At 29.6% G+C, this 11,248-nt stretch overlaps 1 protein-coding gene across 3 annotated transcripts in view; it reads right to left on the minus strand.

Annotated features, from left to right (window-relative positions):
• LOC111623411 (phosphoenolpyruvate carboxykinase, cytosolic [GTP]-like) overlaps positions 1-8,293 on the minus strand; it is a 35,933-nt gene extending 27,640 nt beyond the window's left edge. Inside the window, exons 1-2 of one of the 3 annotated variants that reach the window (XM_023365983.1) lie at positions 8,244-8,293; positions 671-859 (exon numbers count right to left, since the gene is read on the minus strand). In XM_023365983.1, coding sequence (XP_023221751.1) covers positions 671-696 — 26 coding nt within the window. In that variant the 5' untranslated portion in view covers positions 697-859; positions 8,244-8,293. Of the gene's footprint in view, positions 1-670; positions 860-7,032; positions 7,213-8,243 lie in introns of those variants that run through there. The other 2 variants (XM_023365981.1, XM_023365980.1) reach the window with 2 other exon arrangements.
• Positions 8,294-11,248: the final 2,955 nt, after the last annotated feature.

An 11,248-nucleotide genomic window follows, 5' to 3' on the forward strand; every position in this document is an offset into this window, starting at 1 on the left:
ATGAAAGTCCTCCCATGAGCCATGAGTGTATGCCACCTTACTGGCATACACTCCTGTAGTTTACAGCCAGTTTCATTTTCCAAATGTTTTCTTCCAAATTGCTGAAGTCCATCTTCAAAGGATTGTCCACTGCTGCACTTCCTTTTCTCCAAAGCGTTGGGCAAACCAGTAACAAATAAGTTGGTTTTATTAGTTAGGTACTATCCACTTTCCTGTCTTTGATTTTTATGTTAAATGTTAAGTATAATTCACCATCCCTTAATATAACATGGGCAATACAGAAAATATAGATACCATATGGCATGTAATCTTATGAGCCCTCACAAGGGACTACAGTCGACCCCCCCTATAATTAGTCCCTATAATTACGATTCCTATAAAACTACGAAAAAATATACGTATTTTGGAAATGTTGAGTCGGATTAGTGTAGAACCACTTGACACACCTTCGCAAACTTCTTTTTTTCGAATGTATAAAAGTAAAAGATGCCAAATATATTTTTTAAAACTGAAAGATCAATTTAAATAAATAAAATAAATTTATTTAATAATTAATTTACGAATTTCTCTTAACTAATAATACATTTCGTATATTAATATTTATAGAAAAAAAAAAACATTTATGCGAAAATTTATGTGAATTTTATTTTTAAAAATAGGGCAAACATACCTTAAAACAAATGTAAGGAGCGACATCTTTTCCGTAATGCTACCTGCCGATCATAAGTAAGAAAGCACGAACCTACGCCAGAAGAAACTGCTTTAAGTATTCATTAGTTGTCACATCCGATTGGTTCTTTGATGTTGGCCATTGGTAGTGACGTCATTAGACGTCTATACATGACGTTTTTGATAATATCTGAATAAAGGACATTGGAAACTGTTATCACTCTTATTAAAAGAAATTATCTGCGGTCATAATTATTTCAATTTAAATAATGTCAAATTTTCATTACGGGCATTTTTAAATGCTGGCTTAAAAAATTGTGTATTTTTAGACATATTTAATTATTTCTTTAATCTATTATTATAACCAGATTAAATTGGAAAAAGAAAATACATATTTAATGCATTCATCTCTATTTTTAGTATTATTAAATTATTTATTAGTGAAAAATATACTGTAAAATAGTTAATTAAATTATAAAATTAAATATATTACATTAATCTTAACTACAAAAATTTATTTTTACATTAAAAAACTATAGAAAAATAATTTCTACTACAAGAATATATTCTTGATATGCTCCTTTAAGTTATCAATGTATGGAATAGCTTAACTGAAATTTTGAAACTTTTCTAAAGGACTGTAGGATTCAAAATGTGTTGGCAATACTTTTTTCACTTTATAACAACAAATCAAATTAAAATTGTCCACACTTCTTAGAATATAAATTCTTTTCAAAAAATTTTGTAAAATTCTATGATAGAAAAATTTCCAAATCTTTGTCAAAGTATAGTTTGTCAACTCGAGTCTAATATTTCATTATCAGAAGATAACTAGAAACTATGGAGTGTATAGTACATAAAGATAAATAAAATTTCATAACAATAATCTTGCTGTTATGATTTATGTAAGATGGACTTGATAAAAACATTTAATGTTATGAAACATATGATATATTCTTTTTTATGATACATATTTATTTGCAACATTAACTCCACATGGCAACAAACTTCCATACTGTCTCAATAATTTCTTATATTTCATTAATTTTTATAATTAAATTATTATTTTATTTAATAATGCATCATCTAAATTCCAAACAGAAACAAGATAGATAAAGAACTTTAATATATATTTGAAGCTATGAAATAAATATAAAAAAATTATTATCTACATTAAAAAGAAATTAAAATCAAAAAGAGTAGTTTATAACTTGAAACAATTGTAAATGAAAAAAATAAATTAGTGAAACCTAAAACTTTGAATATAGTATTTCATTTCAGTTAATTTAATATATATAGTTTGTTTAGAAATAATTATCTAATTAAAATTAAACTTAATTCTAATTATTTTTTAAAAAGAAAACTCAAGAAATTATTTATTTATAATTGTTTATATTCTTTTATTTATTTCTTAAAATGTTATGTAAATAAAATATGGATGGCCAAGGCAATTAAGATGTTAGCCTACTGCTGAGCAGTGGTGCATGCAGGGGATGAGATAAGGGGCCCTGGTACCACAAAATAAAAGAAAAAGAAACACTAGTAAATTTTCCAAAAACATTTTCCCAGTTAAAATTCATTTTTTTTTTATATTGTTGTGTTCTATTTCTATATTACTTATGAATTAGCTGTCACACAGGTGGGAATTTTTATCCATTTAATTTAGCTCCCCAAGATTAAATCTTGAGTGTACCACTGGCTCCAAGGACCTGAAATCAGATGCGGGAAAGCTTCTAAAAGAGCCATCCATCCTAAATATGTTGGGTACTATCCCTCACCATTCAGTTGCCCCTATTTTCTCAACATGTTTCTTTCCCACACAGGGGCTGGTTTCTCATGAAAGTCCTCCCATGAGCCATGAGTGTATGCCACCTTACTGGCATACACTCCTGTAGTTTACAGCCAGTTTCATTTTCCAAATGTTTTCTTCCAAATTGCTGAAGTCCATCTTCAAAGGATTGTCCACTGCTGCACTTCCTTTTCTCCAAAGCGTTGGGCAAACCAGTAACAAATAAGTTGGTTTTATTAGTTAGGTACTATCCACTTTCCTGTCTTTGATTTTTATGTTAAATGTTAAGTATAATTCACCATCCCTTAATATAACATGGGCAATACAGAAAATATAGATACCATATGGCATGTAATCTTATGAGCCCTCACAAGGGACTACAGTTGACCCCCCCTATAATTAGTCCCTATAATTACGATTCCTATAAAACTACGAAAAAATATACGTATTTTGGAAATGTTGAGTCGGATTAGTGTAGAATCGATTAATTTTATGGAAGAAAACCTTTCAATCAGCCATAGTCCGTAAACTTGACACGTGTCGGGCTGTGATTGGAACGACTTGTAAGAAATCGGATTCCTAATAAATTGGAACGTATCTATNAGCTGTATCCATAAAAGAAAAATTTGACTTTGTATTTTAATAAATAGCATACTACTATTCAATAAATAAATTCAAATTTGTTAACAAATCACATTGTACTAAATCTTATCTAAGCTTATTCAATAATAATGTCTAAATACTCTATGGAGGACTTATCACACACTATTGACATCAGAGTAATCACACAGAAGTAAGTAGACACTGGTTTATGACTATGGTATGCATTTTGGTCAGGTTGTCTGTCCCTCTTCAGCCAAATTTGTTACAATTTGGTCGGTATACAGGCATCTACAAAAATACAAGTGGTTTTTTTCATTACAAACATTTGGGTTTATGATTAAAATAGTACAAAATTATATTTTTATACATACATAAAAGGAACATTCTATTTTGTTGCTGATGTGTAGATGATTTCGTTCAGGATTTTTCTCAATCGCGATATTATGTTTTCCATACAAATATGTATACCAAAATGTATAGTCATAATAAACCAGTGTCTAAGTACTTCTGTGTGATTACTCCGACATCATCAAAAGTATGTGATAAGTCCTCTATAGCAGGGGTGGCCAACTTTTGTGTACATAAGATCTACTTTTTATCTTAAAAATGTCGCGATCGACTTGTCGTCGTAAGAATAGTCTAAGTGGCGATGGGTGGTGTGAAATACTATGTTTAGATAGGTAAGAAAAGCCACAATTTAATTTAAAACATGAAGAAAAGGTACTTACATTGTAAACAGAAGAAAAATTGAAACTCAACATTGTCACTTTCGGGGACCACCACTTCACCCTTCCTCTTTCTACCGTGTCCCAACCAGTCTCTCTGTCCCTCTTCCCACCTTTTTGTTTTTTGGTTTTACGATCCTTTGTCTACATTTCTTATTCATCTTTTACAACCGTATGCAAATGAATAGCACATGAACCGACAAAACCGCATCTGAGGGAGGACGCGGTGGTCCAATATCACTACTTTTGCATTTGCGTGTTACATTCGGTTTCGAGTGTAACACATTAATTCAACACATTGCGAGCGATCGACCAAAATTGGCTTTGTGATCGACCGGTCAATTGCGATCGACTTGTTGGCCACCCCCACTCTATAGAGCCAAAACTTAGTGCTCTTAGTTTCATATTGTAAAAGCAATTCATCAATAATACATATGTATATTCATTCATTATTTTTAAGAATCACAATATTTTATAGTAGTTAAAGATCTATAATTGTATGTTTGATTAATGATGTTTGAAGAAAATGTATGATTCAGCTAAAATTTCAAATATGAATACATAGTTTTCTACAAATTAAATGATAAATTTGAAATTAATATTTAATTAATGAAATTCATTTAAAAAATAAATTATCAAAACAATCTTATGAAATAACTAGTTTTCAAATGTGGAAGAGAGCACATTCAAAATATTTTAGATCAACACAAGTATTCAACATATGGACACAGACACATGCACGAACACACACCAGTACTTGTTTTCCTTCTAAAGAGTATGAAATGCACAAGACTCAAATCTAAATTATTGTAAAGCAGTGGTTCTCAAAGTTATCAATCCACAGACACATATCACTGCTGACCACCTATGCCCTTGTCCACTTCTTAGCCTGTAAATATCACCTTAGATCAGGGGTGGCCAACAGTTTTTGCTCCCGGGTCGAATTGGAAAGAAAACTTTTTCCACGGGCCAAACCAGAGGCTGCCCTAGGAAGATTTTGAGGTGGTGCGAGATCTCATTGTGGTGTCACCCCGTAGAGACTAAATTATAGATACATTATTCACATTATCATGCTTTATCAACATTCTACACTGTACTTAAGAGATTTGTAATGGAGAGTTAACTCTAAATGCACAGTGAGTTGTTGACATTTTTTTTTCTTGGCATCAGAATTTTTCATCGAGCTATTCGGACTTGAGTAGCTAATATTGAAAGATTAATCGTGGGCAGCATAAATTCATTAGACAGGCCGTATGTTGGCCATGCCTGCCTTAGATAATGACAGATTGTACACCAAAATATTTTGTCTATCCGATAATCTAACATAAGAGATATACAATGAATAAAAATTATTTTATCTCTGGCTATTGAGCATTGAATTGCATTTTGGAAAAATGCCTAGGTCAATCTAGATACCACCTGGCACAAGCTCTCATATCATATTTTGAGAACAACTGTTATAAACTACTACTCAGAATTTTTCAATATCTTATAAAAATTTGGTATGTATGCTATTTGATTTGCACACAAGAACCTTAAGAGAACAAAGAATTTTACCACAAAGTTAACTTCATATCATCTGTTCTGCAAAGATAATGGATTAATTATATTTACTCTTTATTTCAGAATACTTAATTGTTATTGTGAATATTTATGTCATACATGGGTGACATTTTGGTAGTCATTATCTATAAATGATCCTTCACAGTGTTAATTTATGTTTTGATATATAAACTGCTCTCCTTTGACTATCATTCAAACAAATTGCCTATTCAAAAATGCTACCATTTCATTGTAAATTATTGATAGCATTCCATCATGTTAACAACAACACAATATTTGTCTTCATATAACTATTAATTGACTAAATTGAATATAACTGACATTAACAATAATTCCAATATCTAGAGTAACTGACTTCTTTATCAACTGCCTTATTGATAATTGTCAATAAGGCAGTTGATAAAGCAGTCAATTACTCTAGATATACACAAGTTAGCAAATGATACAGATAATCAACTTTGTAAAGAAGGAAAAATAAACTGTAGGTTGTACTTTCTAATAGTATTAGTTTGATTTTTGATGTATTACTTTTCCACTAATAACTTTTTGTAATAATTTATCTCATGCATGAAAACATTCAGTTGTTTTATATGAATTAAAAAACATTAGAATTATTTAATCTTTCAACCAATAATATATTATTTTGCAACTATTAAGCAAAAATATCAAGAATAGATAAATTTTAATACAATTTTAATGCTAATTTTTTAAATCAATGATTATGTCAGTTTTAATGCTTCACATCTTGTACATATTAAAATAAAGACAAAATTACTGCAAATAAGTTTTCAAACATGTTTAATTAGCTGTATCCATAAAAGAAAAATTTGACTTTGTATTTTAATAAATAGCATACTACTATTCAATAAATAAATTCAAATTTGTTAACAAATCACATTGTACTAAATCTTATCTAAGCTTATTCAATAATAATGTCTAAATAGTATTAAAAAAATGTACTTGTATGAAGCATTCAGAAAAAATTACCAGTAAATTTTAATGTAGTATGATTCAATCTGTAAATATCTAACTACCATGGTCATTCATTGGAATTTTAAGTTAATATCAAATCATGACCAAAATCATGTTGACGAACGAACAAGAATGATTTTCAGACATTTTGTACCTGTAAACGACTATATATGGTTTTTTATTTAATGGATTTTTCTTCATTCATAAGATCATGCTTAATTTTCAGACACATACTTTTAGACTGCATTACCCTTTCCATAAAGCAATATATTTTAAGCATACATGCAAATTAATTTTACAAAATAATCTTAAGCAAAATCTTCACTTTAAATGGCCAATCACTGATCTAGTAAATCTATATGAATAAAAATAATTAGTTTTTAATTTGAAAATTTTGAATTCTGGTGTAAATATTTGTAGTATTATAGCAATATATAATGCTATATATACTGTAGCTATGCAGCAAGATTTTTGTTTTCTATTTTCATTGTACCGAAATACCTGACACAGACCCATCACGTGTATACGAAGGAAGAAATTCTCTCTGCGGTACAGCAAACGATTTTTCACTTGCATGAATCATCGTATTTCATGACTAATTGGTTAAATGCTAAAAGGATTTAAAGATTTCATTTAAATGATAAAAAAAACTATAGTTCTATAACATTTTTATCATCATTTAGTGTTTATTACTGAAGACATTATTCGTACCTGTAAAGTCATATACAAACTGCATTAAACATAATTCTAGCAATTCATAAGATAATTAAAAATAACGTAAACGAACTTAAATGATCAGAAAAATCATGTTCAGCTTCACCATACGAAACAAGGCCTTGTGGGAAGGCCGGCAGCGCAACACATGGTGCAATATTTATAGATTATGCGCAACTACAATAGATAATATTTACTAATTAAATTTTCATTAAATCACAAAAATACATAATTAATTTTTATTTCATTAAATAAAAAATAAAAATAAAATGCTTCTGAAATATATCCTAAACAAAATTTTTTCCTAGCATAGTTCTAATCCATCCTAACATGAACACGAATTTCTCTGCTGCGGTTTCCCCCCTTTCTTTTATTATTATTATTATTATTATTATTATTATTATCGGAACTCTCAACCTTCCGCGCTTTTGCACGGACAATTAACTTTTCGGGATGTTGCCGAGTTTTTCCGATGTGTTCGACATTTGTCCGCTTTTTTTTTGTTGATGATTCCAATTATTAATCTTTAAAAACATTGTTTTGTTTTAGCCTATACTTTCTTTAATAATTAATAATAAGATTAATAAACTTGTTTTAAAATTTTTGAGGGAATTTAGAGTTTTTTCGAGTCTTTAAGAGCTTTAAACTTGCAAAATTTTAGCTACAAATTACGAAAAATGATAAACTTTCTTATATAGAAATCAATTTTAAAGATTTTGTAATATATTTCCTTTTTCTTACAATTTTTTAAAAATACTTTATATATTAAACTAACATTTCCAATAAACACATACAAATCAACTAATCCTTATTTTTTTTTCTTTTGTAGTTGATTGTGATTAATGATCGATCAAGTGTTGCCTACATTTTTCAAGAATCATTAATGAATCAAAAAAACACAACACCTTAATTTGCTGAAAAAAAAATTTAATGTAAAGCTAACGTTTTCAGCCAAATCAGTTGGCCATCGTCAGGCTAAGAACATTCGAATATAAATAAAATAGAACAAAAATTTAAATACAAATAAAATAAAATAACGAGCGAAATATATATATAAATGTATACAGACTAATAAAATAAATAAAAATTATTGTTACAAATNTTTTTGATTTATATACTATTGCTGAGTGTGTGTACATCAATTTGAATCATTAATGTTCGTGAAAAGCTGTATATTGATTATATATGTATAAGAATTGGTGACCCACCTGGAATCGCGACCCTCTATTTGAGAAGCGCTGTTTTTATATTATTGCTACTCAAACTGTTGTAGCTGACTATTGTTGGTTCGAAAACAATTTATTACTGAGCCGCAACGAGATTTCACTTAAAATTTCGCAATTTTATACATTACATTAATAAATCCATTTTAAAATGTCTTTAAAATAATTTATTAACGTAATGTATAAAAAACATTGGGGTATTGGGTACCAGTGGGGCACTCAGGATTTTTAATCTTGGGGAACCGAGTTGAAGAAATAAAAAATTTTTAATGCGAATTCAATAAAATTTCCACCTTATGTGATCGCTAATTCGTAAGTAGTATAGAAATAGAAGACATGACACGGTATAAATGCAAAAATATATTTTAATTAGGAAAGTTTTTTGGAAAATTTATTTTTGAGGGTGCCAGCCTCCATTGGACCTCTCTGCGTGCTCTTCTAATAACACTTCTATCGATGATTGCGAGTCGTTTCGGTATTTATTCTCCTAAATTTGCTGAACTCTTTACAGTAAGCTTATGTCACAAGAAGGTCACCATACTGTTCCCATAATTTTAATAGGGAACTTTTAACATAGATTTAAAGAAAAAGAAAACAAAATTTTATATCTTTTATGAAAGATACGTTTGACGTAAAGTTGATGTCAATCCTTAAATCGGCAATACCAGATCACAATTTTCCATAGATATGGTGTTTGAGAAAATTATTGATACCTTAAAACATTCTTCAGATGTTTTAAACTGTAATCAGTAATTGATGTATGAAAATCCACGTATCATATGTTATATGTAGTATAAAGTACATACGTAGAAAAGCAAAACATCATCATAATCTATAAAAAAAATACTTTGTCATTTCAACTGCATCATTTTGTATGTTTGTAACCACAAACATTTATCATTTTTTTAAATATAATGTTTTATACTAAATTGTTATATACCAACATAATTTTTTTAATGTTTTAATTGACAATCATTTTACAAATCCTTAGATTTAAAATTCAGAATAAAAACTATTTTTTTATATTCTATATTTGCACATGTAATATGCATAAACTTCCATACATTCACAGCTAAAGTCCACTCTATCTAGACCTGGTAATTACCTATCTGTATCAATCACAGTAATATTTTTAATAATAAATATAAAATTTAGAATATCAGTTTAATTAATATTCACATAACAATTTTTTTTTAAATTATATATATAAAACTGACAAAACAGAGCTGAATCAGTTGTGATATTCAAAAATATTTTAGCACTAATACAAAAATATATTGATAACTTACTGAAATAGTTAACAAGAATGACATAAATCAGTGGCGTGCCGTGACATTTGACGATAGGGAAGCTGTGTTTCTGAAAGAAGCCGACTTACAGGGGCATCAGTTAATTGCGCGTCAGTGATGGTCTAAGGTCCATTCGTATTCGTTTGTTCGATAAGCCAGTAAAAACCGTAAACTTCTCAAAATGTATTTTTAATATCACAATTGCATTCTGAATCGCTAGCCACGATATAAGGGAAAAATTAAAAATAAACTAAAAAAACTTACTTGGTGAAATAAAATGTGTGGTGGATGTACAGTACAGTACATACCTGGTACAAAATATTCTTCAATTGTACGAATATACTTTTAAAGAAAATTATAATTAAATATAGCTTTATAAATAAACGTACATAAAAATAACATAAAATATTTTTTACTTTTTAAATCTTAAAACAATCCACTTAGTCAAATAGCTCCCTACCAGTGGTTAATGTTTGGGATCAGAGACAGTCCTGCAGTATATGCATGCACGCGGGCTGCCAAATCCCGAGGGTGCCGATACCGGACAATGTCAAATACCTCTTTTGTCGCATCACTAGTATACCTCAAAGAACGCGACAGGGTTGTTGTAAATTTTAAACGTTTCTCGCCATAGCTGTAAAACTCTAAATATGTTAAACTTAATAAATTGTCCGTCATTTGTTTTTTAACTAATTCGTTTTACGACCAAGTATACTCAGAAATTTCCAAAATTTACAACTTTTCGGTCACTCTCATTAAACTGGAAAAATTTCTGTCTTTATTACATTATTATTAATACGAAGAAATCAATATCCACTGTACTCGGCTAGAGATGGTTCGGTTAAGCTTTTGTTTAAGTAAAATTCTGGCTCTTTCAGCAGGGTTTTATTTATGTCCCCAATTCCTTAATCGCTTAATTATTTAACTACTTCTTAAGTAGAAATAAGTCGAAACCGGTTACTTTGTACTAGAATATTTATAGTCTTGGGAAAAAAGTGAAAAGACAATTTTTATGTCAACGAATACATAAATCGTAAATTTAAGGAAAATAAATTCTAGAGCTTTTTTTAAGATGCACGAGAGCTCTAGAGTCTCGTGCAACTCTCTCATTCATTAAATTTAGTTGTAAATGATGCTGTCAAAGTAACAGTTAATTTTTTAACATTATACAAGAATTGTACACGGTTTTTTCTACATCCCCTTAAAGATCGGATATACGAAATCGTAATATCACTGGTTTAACATTGAAATCCGTGAGTAATATAAAATCGGAGAGCGGAATAAAAATATTAAATATTTTAATGGATTTTTTGAAATTCCTGTCAATTATACAGAACTATCGTAAAAACATACCAGTAAATTCTTATCGGTTGGGTTAAGTTACAAATCTACTCGCGATTCATCATGGGGCGAGGGCGGCCAAATATCTAGCGGGCGGGCGGCTAACAGCCCAAAACCGATCCTGGATAGAATTGGATGCGGTATACGCGTAGCATCCACCCAGGGTCCTAGGCTTCCACCAGCTAAACGGGGTGAAATTGGTGTTCTGTAAAGCGCATGCGCTAATCTGGCATTTTGGATGCTGACAATACAGCTCTTCCATTCCTCTACTCCGCCACTAATATTCGAATATGCAATAGCATTCTTATTTTTTTTTTCACGTTAGTATAGAAATTTGTAATAAGATACATAATGCGGTTA

The sequence above is a fragment of the Centruroides sculpturatus genome, unplaced genomic scaffold, assembly GCF_000671375.1.
Source record: "Centruroides sculpturatus isolate CEXI.00-Female unplaced genomic scaffold, Cexi_2.0 scaffold314, whole genome shotgun sequence".
Taxonomy (NCBI): Eukaryota; Metazoa; Arthropoda; class Arachnida; order Scorpiones; family Buthidae; genus Centruroides; species Centruroides sculpturatus.